General features: G+C 46.5%; 1 protein-coding gene across 1 annotated transcript; it reads right to left on the minus strand.

The window, feature by feature from the left end:
• Window positions 1-7,405: 7,405 nt before the first annotated feature.
• igfbp5b (insulin-like growth factor binding protein 5b) lies at window positions 7,406-21,007 on the minus strand. Its single transcript, XM_030427942.1, has 4 exons — window positions 20,061-21,007; window positions 11,492-11,700; window positions 11,255-11,374; window positions 7,406-10,994 (listed from the first exon to the last, which is right to left on the minus strand). Exons 1-4 carry the CDS (start codon window positions 20,392-20,394, stop codon window positions 10,860-10,862), a joined length of 798 nt encoding a protein of 265 aa, XP_030283802.1. The 5' UTR covers window positions 20,395-21,007; the 3' UTR covers window positions 7,406-10,859.
• Between the last annotated feature and the right edge of the window lie 2,785 nt (window positions 21,008-23,792).

A 23,792-nucleotide genomic window follows, 5' to 3' on the forward strand; every position in this document is an offset into this window, starting at 1 on the left:
TCACTGTGACATTTCACCGAAAAAAAAAAAAAAAAAAACGTGTCTGGAGTTGTTTGTTCCCTTTTTATTGCCATTTTTATGACATTCCACAGAAAAAAGCAAACGTCACGCCACTTTAACTTTCAAGAGTGAAATCCGTCAGCGTCCAAAGTGTTTTCTGTGCATCCACACCCATCCAGAGCTGTTGTTGTTTGCGTTCTCAGCAGTTTCTCTATTAAACACTCGACAACTCCAAATAAGTGTCACCAAAAGAAAAACTGCACTTACGGTAATGAAGCTGGAAAAAAACAAAACATAAAAACTGCTGTGTGGCATCACTGCTGCGCATGCATGAGTGTGCACGAGCGTGTGTGTGTGGGTGTGTGTGTGTTGCTGTGGTTACTAATGAAGTGTTGACATGAGGAGGGATTAGTATGGAGGGCTGACATTGACAAATGGGATACTAAGTGGGTAAAGGTGTCTATGAATAAACCGACCCGAGCATGCAAACTCACGCAGGGACACTCACGCGCACACATTTGTGCTGCATGCCACGATTCCAAAGGGAGGCAACCAACATGGAGTCTCAGCGGAGGGATGTACGGGCGCTATTAATGTCAATGAATGTATAGGGACACATCATGTCTCACTTTCACAGGCTGCGCTGGAACAATTCTTGCAAGCGATCCGCTGTTATCGTCCCCGAGACAGCCGAGCACGACGCCAACGTGACTGATGGATGATATGGAAAGTTTTCATCTGTAATCCGTTGCAGCCTATGTAAGAAAAACACACAGTAAGTCGATTGCCGAGCAGATGCAGCATCTTCGCAAAGTCGTGTGTTATATATTTTAATTCCTGCCGCAATTACTGGAGCATTTGGAAACGCTGACACGTGACTGAGAACATCAGTTTCATAACCTGCTGGCAGGTCAACAGGTCCTCGTTCGGTTAAAGTGATGGTGACATTCTCATAAATCCCGCTGAGATTTTTACAGTTGTTAATTATAATGATTAACGAAACCTTCGACGCGTCGAATATGAGTTTGCTTGGATATCATTTTACAATGTATTTGTTAATCGTGCTTGTAAATCTCTAATAATATCCTAAACAGAACGAGCAGCGCACCAGGAGCGACATAGAAACAAACCTGCACGTGGTCAACCTCTCAGACCAAACTCAAAGTACATCAGTCACATTTAATGCCATACGTAAAAGAGTTATTGGTCCCTGAACGCGTCCCTCCTCTCTGTACTGAAGTGAACTTCCTAGCAGGACTACACTGGTTGGTTTCTTGCGAAAAGTTACCAAAATCACGTGGATATTCTCCAGATTTAATGTCTTCATTGTGCCAAATTCCCTCAGTGTTTCCACAGAGAGTATCTCCTCGCTGTGCTGTGGCAGAGAGACACATCTGAGCGATCTTGTGTGGGTTCATAGCAAAGATACGACACCAGCAATAAACCTGACAGACACACTGGCAGAGCAACCAACCCGATTTGGCGACCAAAATGTAGCCTTAAAGTAGCTTCAGCTTTTCAGCACAGAACATGAGCTGTGGACTGTGTCCAGCTTTGACAGCATCAGCTGGTGTTGCTTTCATCTTGGGAGTCTGTGTTTTGTGGGTGTCATCATGGCAAACGGTGGTCCTGGAGACACCTCGTGTAGCAGAAACTGTCACAGAAGTGATTCAGAGTATTATGACAGATGTTTCATGTATTTTTGTCAGCGTGAAAGTGTCACAACCATGTGAGAGGCAGTCAGAACTTTATAGATGTGTAGTAGAGATCACAATGGAGTCAGTTCGAAGATGGGTGTCATCTGAGCAAGGGGACCAGAACTAGGAAAGTAGGAAATGGGCCACTTCAGAGCCCGGTAACACTTTTACTGTAAGCCAGTTCTGATCATTTCTGTCCACTCTAATGTAGCTGGTGCTGTTTTCACCTTGTCTGTCTGTCTAACTGTGGATAGATAACTGTGCAGGATAGAGCCATGAATCATTACAGGTGTGTAGTTAGGATCAGAGTAAAAGATAAAAAGATTCTTCCTGGAGGCACCGATTGTTGCAGGAACTTCCACAGAATCAGTTGAGTCTTTACGATTGAGGTACAAACGAAGGCTGAGTAACATGGGTGTGTTCTCATGTAATAATGTAGTAATGACTATTCAGTCGTCACGGGTCAGACGTGGTCACGTTGACGGGTGATGCAACAGGTGTGATCCCAACGCAAGATGGTGTGTAGTTTATGGTATAGTTACATTAGGACGAGATGACGCCTGTAGAGGGGGAATGATAACGACCCGTGACTCTTTAAATAAACACACGACATGTGAGCATTGTTGTAAAAGACACTGTTGCACAGACTGACTGAGATCTCTGCAGTGGCATGCACAGACTTTTTGAAGGGCAGGGGCGAAAAGAAAAAAAAGGGCACATACAGCACGTTCTCGCCACTGAAGAGGGCACTTTAACGCGCGTTTTGGCTCCCAAGAGGGCACTTTAGCGCACATTTTTGCCAACCAAGAGGGCAGTTTATCATGTTTTAACCAGCCAAGGGGGCAGTTTAGTGTGTTTTGCCAACCAAGAGGGCACTTCAGCGCGCGTTTTGGCTCCCAAGAGGGCACTTTAGCGTATGTTTTTGCCACCCAAAAGGGCACTTTAGCGCATGTTTTGGCTGTCAAGAGGGCACTTTAGCCTTTGTTTTTGCCACCCAAGAGGGCACTTTAGCAAGTGTTTTGGCTCCCAAGAGGGCACACCACTGGATCTCTGATTATAAAGGCAACAGTTTCAACATACGTTAAGTTTTACACTTAGTTCAAGTTCAAATGATCCGTGGCTGATTTTTGCAAAAAAACATTCCCAAACAAAAGTCGCCATTGATCCTCCGTCAGAATGATTCAGGACCGGGGTGTAAAGAAAGACCTCTTTGAAGTTCTGGCCAAAAGTGTATCATATGAGAGCACTCCTGACCGATCTGGCCTTGTAACCTTATACATGTGCCAGTGTGCCAGTTAGCCGAGCACCGGGCCCAGAACCGCTCTTTCAGCTGCAGCTTTACAGCTTTGTTCAGTTTGTGTGACACGCTGTCCTCTCTTTTTTTTTTTTTTTCCTCTCTTCTAATTTCTTTTTATTTTGTCTTATTAATGCTGGGTTTTTTGGCAGGGAGCGCACTGTTAAAAATTTGACAGCTTGGCTTGGTGTCACACATGGATTTCGGGGCGTCCTCGGGTCGTTCAGCACATTTAATGGTAGTTTGAAGCTGGCCTTTTCTGAAAACAAATCAAAACAAGTGTCTTTTGTTTTGCGTTTGATACATCGGGGCACAATAGGCCGAGGAGGGTAGTTTAGCAGTGGGAATAAGAGTGGGGGGGGTGTATGTGTGTGCTAGCGTGATTGTCTGCTGTGTGTGAGAGTGTGTATGTGCAAAAGCACATGTGCGTGTATTGGCCTAGAGAGGCGAAGATCTGCCCTACTTTCAGCCTACTATTTCTTTTGTTAGCATTCAACAACTTCCCTTGATATGTTGATGGTGGGTCTGTGTCTAAGACTCACGGAAGCTGTACTTGTTGAATGTTAACAAAATAATTGTTGTTTTATCTTCGTTAAAATGACAAGGTGCTCCAATGTAAGCAGGAAGTACAACAGTGGAGACATTTATCTTTGAACGTGGACAAAGGAGACAAGTGTTGTGCTTCAGAAAAAAAAAAAAAAAAAAAAAAAAAACTTTTACAGAAATACAGAACATTGTGTAACTTACCCAGAGGAAGATTTCACTTCTCTATAATCAGAGTGAAACATTGCCGGGAATCCGCACAGATGTGGTTACGCACGTTCATATTTGCACCGTGCCGAAAGGGGGCGAGAACAAAAGAATATATTGAATGTGGTAATTTCTTAAAGCTGATATGCGTTTGTCAGCCAGAACTAAATATTTCTGCAAACCACAGGTACCTTCAAACTGTGTGATTCATGCATGTCATATTAATATTTCCACGTGTCATGGCTGCCAAGCTGACATGATGGTGTTTCAACATTTGTAAGCGCGAACCAATGGATGTTTCTGACACGACAATGTTTTGTGATGAGGTTCTGGCGAGCGGAACCAGGTAAGCAGCGGCGGACTCTGGATGTTTCAAAGGCAGGAGCCGAAAAAATGAAAAGAGGGCACCAACGTGAAGAAAGTTGTCTCATTTCCATGTTTTGTCCATTGGAAGGACACTTTATGATGTTTTACTTACCATACAGACATCCGAGAGGGCACCAGTCCCAGTAAACCAACACATGATGACCTGAACTGAGTGTTTTTTGTGCCTGAACCCAACCAGACCAGGAGCACAGTGTTGTCCAACACAACATGGAAATTAGAACAGAAATACATGTAAAGTTCCAACATAATTATGGAAACATACATCACCAAGATTTGTTGTGATGATTCTGTTGGTGTTTGTTTAGCCTACATCCACGGCACCTAAAGAAATCCTCAACCTCAAAGACAAACTTCTGTTCCAGGGCCTCAATTGGTAAAAATAATAACAAAGATCGCTCTATCCCTGGAGATTGGTTACACAATGATACCAGGAGAAACATCACACTCTGACTCTGATGAAGAAACATTCTTCATTCACTGAAGGTTGTTGCCTAAATCTCGGTGCTCCAGTAAACTTACGACTATATTCTTTGCCTTTCTCTGAGAGCGCCAGACAACGACCCGCCTGACCTTTTGTGTTTCTACCTCAGTCAGACCTATTATGCTTATTAAGTTATTTTTTCTACCAGACCGTGGTGAAGTACAGGACTCCACGCTGCGTCCCTGCCTGAGAGACTGCAGTGTATCCCAGCCAGAACAGGAGCTTTATAACTGCCTTTTATGGTTTGTAGGATGTCAAATCTTAATCTCAAAGTTGGTTTACTTAACATGCAGTTGTGGTTCTCACAGTCACATCCGATCCTTGCATGAGGAACCCTCCATTTGGGATTCCGGGTCTAAGTCCATCTTTGATGAAAGGGCTTGGATGGGAACTAGCAGACACTTGTCTGCCGTCGTCTACCACCAGCATTGGAGGATTCCACCGCTAAGTCATGTGATTTACTCCCAACCGCTGTACATTCTTCCAAATCTCCTTTCATCTCCGTCCCGGTGATGAAAAGAACCACCATTACCTCTTTAAGAGATAGCATTAAAACAAGAGCACAAGCGGTGATTTTGCAAAGATCCCAATTATGCAGTGTAAACATCTGCATGCCATTTGTACGTTTATGTCTTTAAATGCCCCCCATCATCGTTTTTCTAAAAGTCACATTTAATGATATGAGCCACGGGCAAATCGATGCACGGGGCAAGTGAAAGCGCCTCCAAAGCTATTATATGTGATTTCACAGCGCAGATCATTTGTGTAATGACATCGATGCACGCGCAGGGGAGGAGTGTGCAACCTTTGTTGCAGAGCGTTGACGTCTGAGCGGCGCAGGAGTGCTGCCACAGCGGTCCGACTGGGGTTTGGGATGGAGCGAGGTGCGTGAGTCGATGTTAGACGCAGCCATCCGACGTTGTTGGCCTAATTATGTAATAAAAGGGGCATAAATGCTTTGAAGTCCTAAGTGCAGTTGTCAGTTTCTTTGAAGGCAAATAGTAATTGTCATGTTCACTGCCTCACAAATCAAATCTTCTACACATGTTTCCTCCTCCCCGAAGTCAAAGTCTATGCCCTCCCTGCTACACACACACACACACACACGCCACAACAACCTTTACGGCTGCCTTGATCTACTCGCAATACAGGAACTGCTGGGCCCTCCACCCTTTCATGCCCCGCTTCAGTCACCCACATCTGGAGCTGGTCAAAGTCTTAAGGTCCCCAGGGAGAGATTTTTGGTGGCCCCCCAAAAAAGAAACGTCCCAGTCTGTCACTTCCTGGAGTCCAGGAGGGGATCAAAAGTGACCGCCCCCGCCGTGAAGAGATGCACAGATCCTTAGATCTCTTCCTTATTGGATCCTCACGAGTGTCCATCATGTTCATGGTAAATATTGATTACCTGAATAAGTGTTAAAAGGTGTAAAATGTAAGAAGTTCTGTTATAAACATATAAAAATAACCTGATATCATCAACAAAATGTGAATAAATAACAGTTTTGACATTATGCCAATGACATCAGGTATTGTGTTGCAGAGATATCTACCAAAGTTAGCATGCTAACCAACTAGCCCGTGCCGCGTAATGCCACTCCAGGCTCCCAGTCTGGGCTGTTAGCTGCATGGCTAACTCTGCTAACAGAGTTAACTAGCTAACAGCAGCTATAGTTAGCAGCATCTAGCGGTTGTTCTGGTGATATGATGCTCTCCCTTTGTATGTGCTTTTGACAATTCTTACATATGCATCTTTAATCCAGTCGTTGCTTTTGTGTCGCAACCGCAGCATTTCAACATTTGTAAGCATGAAACCATCTGCTATTCTTAAACTAGACCTCGGGAAGATTAAAAGTTGTGTCTGTGGCGTCAAAAACTTCTATTTTTGACAGCAAGTTGGAACATCTGCAGCCATTTTTGTGGCATCAAAAGACCCTGGGACATCTCCAGCTGTGTTTGCTGTGACCGAATCAGCTATTCTAAGACAAAATGTGGTGTTTTCCTAACCCGGTCTGAGGGGTTCTTGTACCTAAAACATAAAAAAAACATTGCAACATAAATAAAATGTGATGTTTTAGCTTATGTATCTTTGCAGAAACTTAGGAACACAAACCTTTATTCTGACGCTAATTGAGAGCTATTTTCACTGTGATACAATTGACATGTGTATTAAATGTGTATTCAACCAGGGTATCCCATAATGCTGGTTAAACAAGCATAAAAAATAACTTTCTGTATCTGTCTCTCACACTGAGTCCAAACCTTGTGTATCAATATTCACATTTTATCTGCGTGTGTGAGTCTTTGTGAATGGGTGTGTCTCAGGGGAGTCCGCTCAGCCTTCAAGTCCTAATAAAGAGGTTTTCCATAACATGATGAAGCCTGCTCCAGGCTACAAATCCCTTTTCCTTCCCAGTCATTTGAATAGTGAGCTGGTCCCACTAGATGTTATTCCCCCCCCACCTCCCCCCCGGCCTTGAAGTTCAAACTCACGTTAAATAACTTCCTTGTTCCTGTGCAATCTTTTTCGACTACGGTGTTGAAAACCAGGTGACTTACCCTCGGGCACAGCTTTATAAAGTCACATCCTGCTGCATGCTGCATGAGATCCTTGTGGGCTCGCCTGGGTGTCTCAGACTTATGTCTAAGAGGTTTATCAGCTCGTGCCTCGGAGATTAGTCAGCGCTTACTATCAGGATGATTGCACTTCAAACTCTACTTATCAAGCCAATTCGGTGGCTGAACTTGCTCCTCTGTAACGACGCGACGCTAGAAATGAAATCCTCACCAGAGAGTGCGTAAATGAATACATAACTTTATTTAAATAAATGCTTTGTCATAACAAAAAAAGACAAAGGTTAAAAGAGTACATAAATTACAAGTTGAATAAATATTACACAGTGATATTCACTTTAATAATTTGAGATTTTTTGTCTTTTTCTTTTCTTATTTGTCTTATGTAGATCCAAATGCTGACCTTTTTTTTTTGTTTGTTTTATTTCCCACTTCTCCTCCTGCCACCGATGGGTCTAATTCACAAGCCAGTGAACACCAAATTATGAAAAAAAAAACAAAAAAAACAAAAAACAAAACCAATTGTGTTGTCTCATTACATCCAGAAAGTGTGTTATGTACTCGGAAAAAAGCTGAACTGTCGTTACTGTACTACTGAAGTATGAAATGTGAAGATGAGTTTAAAAACCAAGTAGGAGATGTGAAACCTGAGGAAGCAGGAAGTCACTGATAAACTCTGAATCTCACGCTTGATTTGATCCCAGATTTCAGATAATTCACTGTTTTTTTTGTTTTTTTTTTACATCTTCCTGGTTCAAGTGTTGCATTCCCCAGATCTCCATGACTCCTGGTAACTGTCCTGCTAACTGTATCTAATGTCATGCAATTGGTGACCCCGTATCGGGGAAGTGGCTAGGCCCTGATTATGACCAGCGCCCATGGCGTTCGCTCTTCCTCTTTTCCTTCCTCTCTCTCTTTTTTCTTTTATTTTACCCCCCTCTCTCCATCTCATCTCTCTGTGCAATTGGCCATGAGAACATCTCTAGCTCTGTGTTACTTTTCGATCTATTTTTTTTTTTTTGTTTTCCCTAAAAGATGTTGCTGTATTGGAGGTCCCAGGCATGGGCTGCACAGCCCCTGTCGACATATATTACCTCAAAGCACCACCTTTAAAACAAAAAGGTAAGCACAAGATAACACAACATTTAGCTTTTTGTGGCTGCTTTTTTTTTTTTCTTTTCTTTTTTTTTTTTTAAGTTCCACTAACTTCATGATACCACATCTTAGGACGTCGTTGTGTGTCAATATCAAATAGTGATTAACTGAAATAAGTGCAAGCTGCTTTTTATTTATTTATTTTTTCGAAAGTGGTGGTGGGGATTTGGTGTCGGAAGTGAAAAAGGGGGGACGAGGAGCCTTGATAATATATATTCACAACTGGAAGCCATTTTTAAAAAGGATGCACATGTTGATTTTAACCTCCAAGCATCCTTTTTTTTTTTTTTTTTTTTTTTTTTTTTCGGGCTTCCCCTCTCTGGCAATCATATACACATTGGCATTCACATGAAAAAAAAAAAAAAAAAAAAAAGCATGAATCTTAGCTTATTGGTTGTCAAAGAAAAGAGAAGAGGGAGGCGTAAAGCCGGTCCTCACACATCAGTCTTGTCCAGAATCGCCCCGAGGTTCTGATTACAAACGGACCTTTTCTGACACCATTCACAGGAGCTACCATTCACCGTGTCTTCTCTTGATAAGAACTAAACCTCTTGATGTTTTTTTTTTTTTTTTTAAATCAAGTATCGGCTCCAGCTTTGCGGGGGCCGCCTGACAAAAAAAAAAAAAAAAAAAAAAGAAAGGAAAACCGCCCCCGTGTGATATCCATGTCACTTTCACGTCACTATTTTAAATGTATCTGCATGTAGGAAGGCACTGTGACTTGCACACCGAGAGAGAAAAAAAACGACCCTGTTATAACCTGTAACCTTTTTTTTTGTTGTTGTTTTCTGTTTTTTTATCATGCTCCTCTTAAAATGTAGGCGTCGAACCTATGTCTCGAAGGCATGTGAGCAGAAGGGTTCCAGAGGGTTAGCTTCTTTGACTGCCCTGTCGTCATCATGACTCTGGGTCATCTTTTTGTTTTTTGTTTTTCCTGACAGGCTATCGAGGACCTATTCAAATTCGTTTACAGGCTAGAAATCTTTTTTTTTTTTTTCATTTTTTTTTTTTCCCAAAAGCACAATAACATTGTTGTCATACTAATGTTTCTACAGGAAAAAACAACATTCAATAACTATATTTAAAAAGTAACGTAATACACCGTGGTTACACTGTAGTAGCAGTACTGAGGGGGGAAAACCACTTGATAAAAAGGAACATGGCTCAAAAAAAGTGGGCGGTCTTTACTTCACTGAAGGCAAAGAAAACAGCACAAACAAAACCATACAAAACTACACTTCACACAACTGAATCAGAGAAGCAACTGGCCTGACTGGCAAGTTTGTTTTCTTTTTTGATTATGCAACTCAGCTCCAAAAAGATCGAAGTCAAAACTCGAGTCCCATCGCTTAAGCTGGAAACACTCGTCTTTTTATTTCGCCGGTAGAGCCAGCGCTCTCTCTTAGCTCTGTGTCGCCCTGCATGGCAGTGTCTGTTTTTTTTTTTAATAGGCACAGTTGGCATATCAGGCTAGCTTCATTGTCGAAGAGCCACTTAACGTAGGTTCATCTGTGACGATCTGCTTACTCTTGTTTCCAAAACGCGTCCCGAGATCGGTTATATAGAGAGAAAAAAAAAAAAAAAAAAGAAGGCCAGCCCCAAGACCACTTCAAGCGCTAGCAAATACTTTGTTGTGACAAAAAAAAATAAATCAAAAAGAGAAAGAGAAAATAAAAAGGACATTCTTTTTTTTTTGTAATAGGCTCACTCCGTCATACACCAACACACACTCGCACTGTACACACACACACACACATTCACGCTCGCATCATTTTGTGAAGTTACACGTATCTAAGCAGGTTCCCCTATTCATAAGTGCTCTGACAGAACCACACACCCAGATAGAGTCAACTGTTACAGCATTCCCCCATCTATTGTTTCTTTTTTTTTTTTTTCTTTTGGAAAACAGACAAGAAAAAAAACCAAATTAACTCGTCAGCCAATCGTCAGCTCTCCGCGGCGGCTTCGCGTTCCCACGGCCTAAAAGAACTCAACATTTTTTTTCTTCTTCTTCACAATGATTTCGTGTTAATTTTTTTTTTTTTTTTACATCATACAAAGTGTTTTGTATTGAAACCCCCAGCTTCTATAAAAAATATATCCATTGGGTGCATATATTTTCATGGAACCTGCAGCCAGCGGACCTGCCTCGTACGAGGGGGGGGGGTGGGAGGTCCACGAGGGCAACAGTCACGGGACCGATGGTGAAATCTTCTGGGACTTTTTTTTTCCCCTCATGCGGAGATGAGTGCTTGGTCGACGACAGAAAAATAAAATAAAAAATAAAAAAAATAAAATACAGGTGTCTTTTGTTCAGCCTGTTCTTTCGTTTTGGATTTTCTTTTTTCTTCCTCTTTTTTTTTTTTCGATTTGAGAAAAAAAAACAAACCAAACTTCTTGAAGTGAACGGAGGGCGGAGCATACAGGTGTGATTCAGAGAGGAGGCGCGGGCCCTGGGTCACGTGGTGGTTAGGGGCGGGGGAGGGGGGGGACGGGGCTGTCGAAGGTGGTTCCGCCCACTTTTTCACTCGTTGTTGTTGCTGCTCTCCAGGTCTTTACATTGAATGTCCCCGCCGCTGTAGTCCGTGCCGGGGAGCTGAACGCCGTACTTGTCCACACACCAGCAGATGCCTCGTTTGCGTCCGCGAGATGGCTTACACTGCGGCACAAGAAATAAGATGTTAGAGTAAAAACTGGACCGCAACAGAAAGCTTTTAAAAAATGTCTGAAGTTACCATTTCCACTTTTTGAACAGGTAGCGAACTGTTGTAGCTGTTATGCTAATGCCTAAGCTACCAGCCAGGAACATGCTAACGCTAGTCAGTAAAACGTATGACTCCAAAAGCTCTTCAGACTACTTCTGCTTCATGAATCTCTTTGAAAAACAAGATATCGATGCAAATTCAAAAGGCGTCTCACCTGCTTGCGCTTGAAGAACCCTTTCCTGTCACAGTTGGGAAGGTACAAAGACAGAGCCATTACACGAGAAGTGTCCTTCATTCCCTGAATGATCCCATCCAGTTTTCTCCGGCATGGACCCTGTTGGGGAACGACAACACGGGGTTATGATGACGCCACACAGTCATTACAGGTCATTCCGTAGCTTCCATTATTGTCTTTAAGATGCCACCACCGTCTAGAAATGTTCAAACTTACAAATTCAGGCTCATGCTTGTCGATGGGCAGAGGGGAGTAATCCATGGAGGTGCCCATGTTGCGCTGCTTGCTGAGCTTGTTCTTCTGCTCTTTGCGCACCGCGTGGACTTTTTTACTGTTCACAATGTCTTTGGGAAGCAGTGGCACTTTGGCTGGCTGCAGCTCCTCTGTAATCTCTGTGGTTATGGCGTCCTCATGAGACTCGCGATCTGCACCGGAGACAACAACAACACGGTTGATTATTATCAACGCTGCTTCTGAACACAACCAACAGACATTAGCCTTCGTTCAAAGCCATGTTTCAGTCCACACGGCTGATAAAAGTCAAGTATTCACACATTTTTTGGCTCTGTTTTGGTCTCCACCGACTCCTGAGGCAAATATCTGACTCTTCAGCTGCTGAGCGCTCCGTTATGTTCACCAGCTAGTTGCTAACATTGTTTGACTTCTGTTTCTTGCTGGTCAAGTAAGGGTGCTAAGTGTTTATCCAAGCATTGAGAACCAAAACAATGAGCTGAAAGTAGGTAAAATGCTTCACAGAGTTGAGGGGAAGCGCAGGGTTGGGTAATTGTTTGACCTTTTTATATATAGAATATATATAATACTGATTTGTGCAGCTTTAAGAGAAATATTGCAGATTTAGGTCATAAAGTAATAATTTACACCAAACTCAAGCCACCAAATCTCAGAAACTTCGCTGTTTTTTCTGTGGAACATCTGTTTATTTGATCTCCAGAGTTTTGTTTTTCTTTTCATGATGAAACTAAATTATTTTCCTCAAACCAGAATGTAAAATTCAGGAATGTTAAGTGTCTCTGTAAAAGCTCACGTCTGATCTCGGACCTGTAATCGAGTGTTACGACCTGAAAAAAGCCAACAATAAAGTATTTTTTGTCGTAACGCTGCTTGTTAATTCATTTGCTCTCTGCATAAATCATAAACGCTCTGCATCTTGTCGGCTCTTCTCACGTGAGCACAGCACCAGGTGCTCCTCCCGCGGTTTACGCCACCAACTGTTGCTTCCCATTTGTTTACAGAGGAGGGGAGAGGCTGGAGCTGATCGACAGCTGATGAACACTCACGAGCCAACGCATGAGTTTAAACTCGGCTTTTCTCACCCAACACCCTTCTCCTCCACTCCGTTTAATAGCTAAAGGATAAATGTTGGAGCTGATAAATACTGCCGCCATAAAAGCAAAGCAAATCCTGTCTTTTAATGCCCTACCCCGGAGACATGTCGGTCTTAAAAAGTCAGCTGAAGTCAGACATAAATACAGATGCACAGACACCAGGCAGCGAGGTGTTTGCCAGCGAGCAGACCCGTCTACACGTCGGGAGAACTGCATCACATGTCGCACGGCTGCCCGCGCCGGTGCCTGGAAAATCTGCTAACACGTTATCTGGACCGCTCGACTTCAACGGCGACCGGGGCCTCTGAGAGTCGTAACTTTACGGCGACGTGTCCCGCGTTAAAACTGATTCATATGTCAGGCTCAGGAAAATCCAGTTGCTCTGCGGACTCGTATAAATGCTTGTACATTTCTGTCACATTTTTTTTTATGGACTCCTTTTGACTCGTTTCAGCTCCCCCAGGGGGCACTGCAGTCTCAGGCATCCGAGAGTCCTCTCCCGGTAGGATGTTCACAGGTTGGAGTCCTTTATCCTCAACCTATCCTCCCTCCTCCCCACCCCCCACAACCTCCTATCTTTGGGGCTCAGCCTCTTAAGCCTGGACCCCTAGCCAGAGGTTCTTTGAGGCCACAGAAAGAAGCTCTCAGCTCCCCCCCCCCCCCCCCCCCCCCCCTTGGCTTAGCAGTACCATAAGTACAGAGTTATTGTGGGGACTTTGCCAGGCCCCAACTGGCCGAGGCGATGGTGCCAGTGGATGACCCTGGTTATATTTATCTGACAAGGAAACCCGCCGTGGTGCACGGGGCCAGACGCGCTGAACCAGAGAGGAATGTTGGCTCGGCGACGGCCGGCCAACTGCCGCTGAAAGTCAAACCCGCTTCCACACTTGTAGGGAAATAAGTATGAAAAAAGGTGATTTTGCAAAGTGGCCGCAGCTTCTGCCGAGCGGCCTGTTAGTCCACGGCCGCCGTAGCGAAAGGCGCCGAGACGTAACAAGGACACGAGCTCCGAGAAAACTGATGTTCAAAGAGCCTGACACAGCATGAGCGTCTGGAGTCTCTGGGAGGGGAGGGAGGGGGGGCAGGGTGATTACCAGAATTGGGTCTTTGGCTTCTGCGCTGCACTGCCGTCTCTTTGAAATTAATCTCACAACTCATGACTTGGCAGGCCTTGGTTTGTGTTTAGATATGTCCTTGTGTCTCCCCCGCTCAGACTACGAGGCTATTACTCGCTATAAATAAATACGTCAAACAAGCATTCCTGTGTACACCACGCATGTGACCGCTGTGGAAAAACTCTTCGTTTTCTGCCGCGCGCTCCAATAATTTCTCGGGGCGTTTGATTAAAATGCCACATATTTGGCGATGGAATGAGCTGTCGAAAATACGGGCCGCTGTTTTTTTTTTGTGTGTGTGTTTTTTTTCTCTCTCTCTCTCTCTCTCTCTCTCGACGTGCATTCTTGTTTCGTGTGTAATCTCGTTCGAGCATATAAACGGCCAGACTGAGAGAGGTCTGAGCCATGGCACATCAATTATATTCACCTTACGAGTCGGTCGCTTTGAGAAAAAAAACGCCTCTTTTAGAGAGTGTCGCGGGATAGAAAAGACAGGAAAGAAGAAAAGAAGAAGAAGAAGAAGAAGAGGAGGGTTTTCATCTGCGTTTCTGAAGACAAAAAAAGGTGTCTGGCTCATTTTCTCCTCCGGCTCACAAAAAAAAAAAAAAAAAATCACCAAATTCATCTTTTCTGAAGTGGGCTCTTCATCGCGGCCACAAAACTCAGTTTTTCCATGCTCAGGGTACCCAGCTTGTAAAGGAGGCTTAGAGGGTCTGTGTTTAACTCCTGAAACTCAGCCAAGAAGCTGGACGGGCGCCAAGTGAGCCAAGTCATGTGCAGCTCTTCCATTCAGCCGAGCCCAAAGCTGTGCTGCTATCTCCCTCTCTTTCTCTTTCTCTCTCTCTCTCTCTCTCTCCGTCTCTCTGTGCTCGAGCTAAAGATTTCATTAGGACGAGAGGAGGCCGAGTAGCCAAAGGAGGTGCACCTGATACTTCTCTGTTTAAAAATTAACATCTGCACACAATTATGCTTCATGAATATCCCAAGTTTCTTACGGGCGACAGTCCAAGCGTGAAAGGTAAGCTACCCCGTCTCTGGATTTCTCTCTCCACTGCATCTTTAAGACTATAATAATACCATTTGGATGGCGAAAAAAAGAGAGAGAGAGGGAGAGGGAGAGAGGGAGAGAGGCAGGACAATGGATTCTCTCACCTTTCATTGGATTTCCCGGCATTACACCACATTTATTATGTCCTGCCTTTGATTAAGTCAAGTCTCTGCGCTGCGTCTGAAATTACATCTTTACAAGATGTAAGAGAGTCGGGGAATAAAAGGTGCTGTTTAATCTCAACAGGGGGTAGGACAAGATAATGTGGGGATAAATGAGCCCGAGGGCCCCGTGTCATATAAAGCACCAGGCCAGTAAACCATCCTCCAGCCTCAGACCGCCTCCGCTGCTTAATATTTGAAAAGCGAGGCCACGGCCTGATAACCCTGCAGCTTTCTAGAGCAGAAAGAGAGGTGTGAACCGGCCTCGCGCTGAGGGGTGACGTCAAGGGAGGAACGCTGGTCACAGAGGGTTTTCAAACCTGTGGCAAAGTTGTGTGCAAAAGGTAAGTATCACTGGAGTAAAACACGTCAAGGATGATCCATCAAACCCAGCAGGGAAAAAAAAAAAAGCCTTCACACAGGACTTGACAGCGGCACACAAAGCCCAGTTACATCAGAAGATTAAGAGATTGGTGACCGGAAAAGGTTCCATTCCAAACACGTCGGTCAGGAAAGAAAATGTGGACTTTCTCTCTGTAAAGGAATCCTTTTTTTTCTGACCCTCGCGTCCTGTCGCTTCCGTGGGATTTTCTTTCTCGCGGCCTCAAATCGGCTTTCTGAAAGATGCAGGAAATAGCTCTTCCCCGTGGTATTGTGCGCGCAGAATATGCTCATTGCAATCAAAAAGTTTCCTGCTTTTCTGAATGCACGGTATAAATAGCAACAAGAACAATTCAAGGATTGCAAAAAATGGCATAACAGGACTTACGAGAGGATGCACAAACTTTCCAAGAGGGAAAAACACTGCTGACGGTAAGCGAACTCTCCGGCCCGTTTGCGGCTTCCGCAGTGCAAATAAAACGCTCGAGCCCCCTTTTTTGCAACCAGCCCCCTTTTGAAAAGTGCATTATCAGAGCGAGGCACACGGCTCCTCTACTGTACATTCCTAATTTTGGTCTGAGGTCTCATCCTACATCTGGGTTTGGGTTTGCTACAAGCCGCACGGACGGACGCAACCTCTTTTTGGGTCACCATCACCACAACACAATTGCTGGGTGTGACGATGTTCCAGCTCCCCAGAGGCAGAAGCAGCTATTTTGGCGAGCGCTCCCTGGATGTTACTGTACAAAGCCGATCCCCGAGCAGCACAAAAAGAACCATCACAGTGGGCGAAAGAGAGTCAACTTCAACGTTAATTTGGGGGTCGATGCTTTTCTTTGCGGGGTTCGGTGTGAATCACGGCGCGACCGAGGACGAGCGACACCGCCCGCTGAACGCTGTCTGTGTCACTGCTGATTCTTAGATTTAGAGCAAAACAAACGCCTTCAGTTTCCATGATTATGCAACTTCTCAATGCCAAAGATTAGCTCAACAATGGAAAGGTAGACTTCTCCCGAGCAGCTCCAGGATTTCGAAGAACTCAGCGGAGCCTCTATTGTTCACCAGGAAAAGACCTTTTCTTTCCCCTGCGTGTGACTGTGAAGTAGGACAGAAAGCTCCTCTGGAGACACAATGAGATGATTCTGATCCTTTCCTCGCACCATGCTGGCATGTAACCAGGTGTTGGAGGTGAGATTACAGTACACGGGTCAGGTGTAAACACATGTGACATCATTTGAAAGCCCAGCATGGGTCCATCAATGCCTTTTTTCCTGAATCACATGCTGCCGGCGCAGAAAGACTGCAGCGAGCGCTGATTTGTTTCACAGCTGTTGCCACCAGCGGGCTAGGTGTCAGTGACCAATAAGCTGTACAAATACCACTGTAAAGTTTTATAGGGAGAAATCAGGCAAGCATGCCAATGAGGTTATGTGCTCGCCAGCGACAGCTCCACTGCTGCAGTCTGATCACATTGTACCTCAAAAAAAAAAAAAAAAACGCCAGGCGCAGACAAACCCGGCTCCACATCGGCGGTGTCGGTGTCACATCTGAGGCGGCGTCAACGTTTTCTATGAATTGCACGCTTTTTCTTCAAGTCCCTCATGTGATATCTTGACAAAATGACCTTTGGAATAATTCGCCCGAGCACCTGCAACAGATCAGTTGCAGCATGCTAAGCTTTCACTGCACTGTCTCAGATGTTCAAGGTGAGACGGACGGAAAGCCAAATACAGTCTTTCCTTTCGCATGAGCCCATCATGAAGCCGTCAGGCAGCTGGGACCACACGTGGCCCGAGCTATATCTAACGTGGCATGTCTGTGCGGGGCACGCAACGTCCGAGGTACGGTGGCTGGTTGCCATTAGTCGAAGTGTACGTTTGCTTCAGTTTCTCTCCGCTGCGACCCCGAGAGCCAGCTGCGTCGGGAGATGCAGCGAAAGCAGACGGCGGCTCTTGAAGTTGTGCGGCTTTTTAAAAAGTGTGCGGTGACAAGCGATTCCGCACGCCGCTCAGGGAAGAGACGGCAGCAGCACTGTGACTGTACATATGTGAGGCTCTCTGGCAAGCGTCGGGAGCCTGCAGCCGCTCGACTCACTCACGACTGTAAATACCAATGACAAGGACATGTGACAAGAGAAAAACCACTAACTATTCAAACTGTCTCTGCGGCTGAAATAAATCTACATCTACACACATGCAAAGTGCCAAGACAAATGTAAAGTATTAAAGTTGTCAGTAAAGGCACCAGGTTTCCTGTTGCTATGCTAATAAGGGGCGTAGTATTTCTGTCCGTGTGTCCGTGTGTGTGTGTGTGTGTGTGTGTGAGTGTGTGTGAGTATTCTGGATTTGGAACCACTCCCTAATCATCTTTTGTTTCTTGGCACAGAGCAATCTGTTAAAACATAAGGCCCTTTCAGAAGCCTGAAGGACGAGGGGGCCTGCTGCTATGAAGTCATATCTGTTGGCAAGCGTTCCGGGCTCCGATTCACTCGTAGGGGGGCTAACAAAGTCTGAGTGCCCCCCAAAGCACATGCCACCTCCTGCGCCTTACAATCCAAACAACTCCTGGGATCGCAGCGCAGGAGCAAAATGTGAATTAATGCACCGCTGGGACGTAAACCCAGACGAGGAGTGATGGCCAGGATTCTTTTTCCTACATGAGCAGCGGAGGGAGGGGGCAGTGTCGAGATTCCTCCTCCTCCTCCTCCTCCTCCTCCTCCTCCACCCCCCCATTGTTTGGCCGCCCCAGTCAATATTTAGTAGGCTGCGGCTCTCATGGCCTCCCGAGTGTCGCGGACACTTGAGCTCCTCCTCCCTGTGTTTGCCTTGCTCAGCTGGTGCAAAGGCAGCACACAAGACAGCTGCAACCCCACACCGCAGGAAACCAGAAGCTCACCTCACCAGCGCCCATCAAGAGCAGCGGAGCCGTTTGACAGAAGGCCCTTCAGAGGAAAGAGGGAGCCAGAGGCATTCTGCTGAATCACTGCCTTGTGACTGAGCGCTCATGCAATGAATGCACCGCCAGAGGCAGGAAAAGATGCTCTGATTACCTCTGTGGGCCAACAAAGAAGTCAGGTTCTGTGTGTGTGTGTGTGTGTTCACAGCCGGAGTGAGACAAAAACTGCCTGAGGTGCCATCACTCACAACAATCACACACAATGCACACCCAGACACCCACACGGCCCCGCCCAAGTGTACATGTGAGCAAACGTGCTCACACAGTCGAAACACACACACACACTGTTGAAACACACACACACACTTCCTTCTCTTAACTTTCTGTCAGCGTTCAACACTTTTTTGAAACCTGTGGACGAACCGCACCGCGCTGTACCTTCATGAGGAGCAGAGGTGAGGGTGCACACAGCCCCGGGGACTCTGTCAGCGGCCCCAGCGAGCCCAGTGGCGGCCCGTTTTATAGAATGAGGCGTGCGGCCAAAACCTTTGTGGTTCCCACCTACTTATCTAGTTGTTGACAAGCTGCTAAAACTCCTGAGTGACAGCCGAACCTCTCTGCTACACCTCGAAATGTCTTAAATCATTCAGGGCTGAGGACTCTGCCTCTCTCTGTGTGTGTGTGTGTGTGTGTGTGTGTGTGTGTGTGTCTCTCCCTCTCACGCACACTGCAGCTTTTAGCGGTAATCCGACTCCTGAGGGGCAGCCTGGAGACCTCCATCCATCTGAAATCTGCGCTTTAAGAGGACAAGAGGTTTGTGGAGTGGCACCTCGTTCCTTTTCCATATAAGATGATTTAGAAACTGTGCGTCGCCCCCCCCCCTTACCTCTCTAACAGTTCTGATATTGGAAAGGCGCGTGAAAAAAGGATGGAAACAGAGGCGTTTGACAGACACTTGTTACAGCAGGAGGATATTAAAGGCGGCAATCTGCAGAATAAGCTCCACTTAGAGGGTTCCCACATTTCCCCCCTCTCGGTATCCCCGACTGTGGAGCGCACGGAGCGCTTTTCGGGAAGTCTGACGCGGTGAAATATGTGAAAATAAGTGCGTTTTACAGTCAGCACCGCTTTGTAAAAGGGAAATGTTTCAGATTAAGAGCTGTCTGGATGCTTGTCAGCGTCTCTTCGAGTCGTGCTGGGACCGCAGTTTGACAGCCGCGCTGTCCCGCACCGGAGCAGATCAGCCGGGACGCGGCGTGTGCGTAACGGAGCGTCGAGCCGCCCGCAACAGATGAGCCAGCCACCCGCAAAAACACACAACCACACACACACATAAAAGATGTAGAAATCACAACGGACAGCACCATCAGCGTCAGCGGACACAAACCCGGAGGCGCGTTTCTCGCACACAGACCCGAGAGAGCGGAGCGGAGCGGAGGGGAGGAATAAGCTCCTGCAGCCAGTTTAATCAAGGCGGGCGGATAGAAGTTAATCAGATGGCTCCTCAAACCATCTGTCAGACAAACGGTCTGTCAGAGAGCAGCGGCACCGGCTCCCCGTGCTCTGCAGGAGCGCGTCTACAGCCCAGGTGAGGAGGGAACCACCGGGGGGTCCCTGGAGGAGGAGGAGGCGCGCTGATCACAGGAACCATTCTATCTACAGAACATGATCGTGAAGGAGCCAGTGGATCCCCACACGGGACAAGAACATCATCAAGAGAGGAGACCCTGCTGTCATTTGTTTGTTTTTTTGTTTTTTTCTGCATGAAACCCTGCAGCCACATTATGAAGTTTGCTCCGTGAAGCATGCATTCAGCCAGCCGGCCGGTGCGCGTCTTACCTATGGGCGGGTGAGCAGGTTTGTATCCTTTCTCGTTGGTGCACACTCCCCTGCCGTGGAGAAGGGCGTGCAGGGGTTTCTCCTCCCCGCTCCTGGGCAGGCAGCGGAGGCCCTGGGTGCACGTCCCGGTGTAAACGCCGCACGCCTGCCCCTCGGACAGGGCGCATGTGAGGCAGCAGCCGCAGCCCGGCTCCTTGACCAGCTGGCAGCCGACCGGGACCGGAGGGCACATGGACAGCGCCTTCTGGTCACAAGGCTCGCACGGCACGTATGAGCCCAAGCAGCCGGACAGCCCCAAGATAAATGTCACCAAGAGGCAAAAACTCAGAAACATCGTTGGTGCTCTCTTCAGTTTACAGCATAAAAAAAAAAAAAAAAAAAAAAAAAAAGCCCTCAAATGCGAAGAGGAGGGGAAACAAGGAGCCTGGTCTAATGAGCACAATGCCTCAGTCAGATAATCCGATTTTTTTTTTTTTTTTTAAAGCTAAAGCCAATAGTCTTTATCCAGGAGTGGTGCTATCTAGTTAAAAAAAAAAAAAAAAAAAAAAACACACACACACACGCGCGCACACACTCACACATTCATTACAGGCTCTGCACCGCGCAGAAATACAACAACAACACAAAAAAAACTCTTTCAAAATAAAACAGATATTCGTTTCTATGATTCTCTCCGGAGATATTATTGTCCTTCTTCTTCTTCTTCTCCCGCTGCAGTTCTTCTTCCTGCTGCTGCTGCTGCTGCACACAATCTCCAAACTTCTCTTCTCCCCCTGCAGTTTGGACTCCCGGTACTTTCTCCGCCACAAAGTTTTCAGAGCAGACTGATCAACTTGAGAGCTGCCTTGCCTTTTTAAAAACAGCCGAGCCCAAACCCCTAACTATGAATACGCTAAACAGCAGGGAAGGGAGGCGCACTTGTTCCACGGCTTGGCAGGCGGCCAAACATTTTTTTTTTTCCTCCTCCTCCTCCTCCTCCTCCTCCTCCTCCTCCTCCTCCTCCTCTCCAGCAGCAGGAGGATCGCTCTTTCACCCCGAAGGCTGCACTGACGCCGAGGTGCAAGAGGCAACGAGAGAGAGAGAGAGAGAGAGAACCGTCATCCAGACATTTTTTTCAGTCTCTCTCTCCGCCTTATAGAAAACCTCTCACAGAGATGTTGGAGCTGCAAGAAATGTCACTCTTGCAGGAGCCGACACACACTCAAACCTTCTCTCACAGTGGCTGAGATGAGAAACTCTCCTCAGAGTGAAAATCATGTGCATCACCACCCGGAGTTTCAGAATTTGTGGATTTGTTTGAACACTTGAAACGTTTTCTTTACATCACAGTTTCTTCTCCCGGCCACAGAGGATAAACCACCGGTAACCCTCGAACCCCCCCCCCCCCCCCCCCCCCCCCCCAGCAGGCTCCAGTCATAAGTGCCTCATTGTCACAGAGGGGGGGGGGGGGGTTCGGTGGAATATCCTCAGTGAGGAGAAGCTGGACTGTGTGGGAGCTTTGGCTGCTTTGCATTCACGGTTGGAACATGAAGAAAAAGGAAAAAAAAAAAAGAAAAAAAGGGGGATTCTGTCGCTTTACATACCCCCGGAACAACCCGGCGTGCACTCAATCAGTCAGCAAAAAGGAAAAAATTGGATTTGTAATTCTTATATTTTTCCACCGTGCTGATTGTTTGTGTTTGTTCGCTGGGGGAGGGATACCTGCTCCTCCTGCACCTGTTGCTTGCATTGGACACCATTTGTGTTACAAATGGAGCCAAAGGGGAAACCCACCAACATGCCGCCCCCCACCACCACCTCCTTTCCTCTCCCTCTTCCCCTCTTCCCTGCTTCCTCCTCTCAGAGCAGAGGAACACAGACGAGGGGAGAGGATGTCACGAGCTCTGAGAGTTTGAAGCCTGACAACTTGAGTGCAACCGTGCTCTATTATTTTATAGCCTGTATGCAGAATAACCTGATGGCTTCAGCGTGTGTTGCGCTCTGCCTCGCACCACATATGCGCTCTAAATCAGCTCCCCCCCCTCTCCTCCTCCTCCTCCTCCTCCGGCTGTTATTTCCATCTCTGCAGCTTTCAGGGCAGATTTTTCTTCTTTAGCAATAGCGTGGTGTCAGGAAGCTATACCGCTTGTCCTTCCCAGATCCACTCACTGCTTGATAAACGGCCACAGCCATTTCCTAAGCGTGGCTATCGTTTTACCCAACCCCGCATGTTGCAGGGCTGAGGATCCATAGAGGAGTGATTTACTCGCGTCGGTCGACCACTAGAAGGCACTGTTAGCAATGATAAGCCCCGGCGGAGGAGCTCGCTCACATGTCCTCTGCAGGGAGGAATCAGAGAGAGATGACCACATCAAGCCATAGATTAATGTCATCAGAGCTGCAGACGCACAGCTCGGTGCTCTCCGCCGCGTCTAAAAATACACATTCTCCGTGGAATTAGCGAGTGGATAATTACATAATCTCACTTGTATGAAATTGAATTCACATGGGTATTTTCTTTGGCACGAGCCTCATAAATGTGATTTGTTTTCACCACAACATTAGCGTGGCACATGTTTAGTGTTTCCTTCACTTCAGCTCAGCCGTGATTCTATAAAACTCGCTTCACGGAGGACGTCGTCGGGTTCCACAACCGCCACTGTTTACATATCTGGACTGTTTCTTTTCTTTCTTTCTTTCTTTTTTTTTTTCCATGGCTTCTCCTCTCCTTCGCATGCCTCCATCCCTGCTATCAACTCCCCATCTTTCAGCAGTAAACATCTGAAGCAGAGTTTTCTTTTTTCCCCCCAGAAGTTCGACACACAAAAGGTGGGGACGAGGTGGTCGCGAGCGAAACCTGCAGCACCCGGAGAAGAAGAAGCGGCGATGGTGAAGCTTCTCACCAGCCGGCTCCCGAAGCGAAGCGCTGCGGTGAGTCAGTGTTCCCTCCAAAACCAACAGGAGCGGCAGAAAACCCCAGCGAGGGCAAACTAAGACATAAATCTGAGCTCCTGTGGCCAAAAACCCCGAGCAGCGATAATGAACGGGATTAAGACAGTGAAGCAGCGTGGATTAATGATGCATCCGCCAAATCTCAGCTGGGCACGGGGTGATGGATGAAGAGACAGCATGACAAATTACGGGGAAAATGTGCTCCCAGTACGAGGATGTACGCTACGATACACGTTATCACCAACGAAGGCACAAAATGTTCTCCCCCCCAATCCTTCGCTCAATGCAAATCTCAATTCCCCGAAGATCAGTTCATGCATCAATCTGTCCGCTCCTCCCTCCGTCCCACCCTCCGTCCATCTGAAACAAGAACTAAGTTTGTTTAAATGATGTTTTTGGGTGGTGGTAAGAAAAACACGGAAAAACCACCGTCTGAAATGCCACAAGACTCATCACCTGGCACCGCAACTCCCCAGACTGCTTCCCCCTCAAAATACTGGCGTTTTCAACACTCGCACAGCGGCCAGCATCACAACACATCCCAGCAACCGAGGCTTAGAGCTCTGCTTTCACGTCGAAAACAGGACAGAGCCCAGCAGCACTGGTTACGTAATTCTGTTGGTCGACTTTCTGCTGGAAAAGATTCACCCCGGAGTCAACGTCCATCACTGTTGACGCAGTTACGCCTCGATTCCACCGGTCACCTCCATCACCTCGTTTGTGAAGTGGCCTGAGAAGATGTCTTTTTTTCTTGCTATTATTTAGCTATTATTTCAGACTTTTGTTGTGCTTTTACGTCAC

This window comes from Sparus aurata, chromosome 9 (assembly GCF_900880675.1).
Source record: "Sparus aurata chromosome 9, fSpaAur1.1, whole genome shotgun sequence".
NCBI lineage: Eukaryota > Metazoa > Chordata > Actinopteri > Spariformes > Sparidae > Sparus > Sparus aurata.

Coding starts and splice junctions, on each gene's coding strand:
- igfbp5b (XM_030427942.1), bottom strand. CDS start 20,394: ATGTTTCTGAGTTTTTGCCTCTTGGTGACATTTATCTTGGGGCTGTCC. Junction 11,701..20,060: donor ACCTGCTCACCCGCCCATAG/GTAAGACGCGCA, acceptor TCTCCGGTGCAG/ATCGCGAGTCTCATGAGGAC. Junction 11,375..11,491: donor ACAAGCATGAGCCTGAATTT/GTAAGTTTGAAC, acceptor GTTCCCCAACAG/GGTCCATGCCGGAGAAAACT.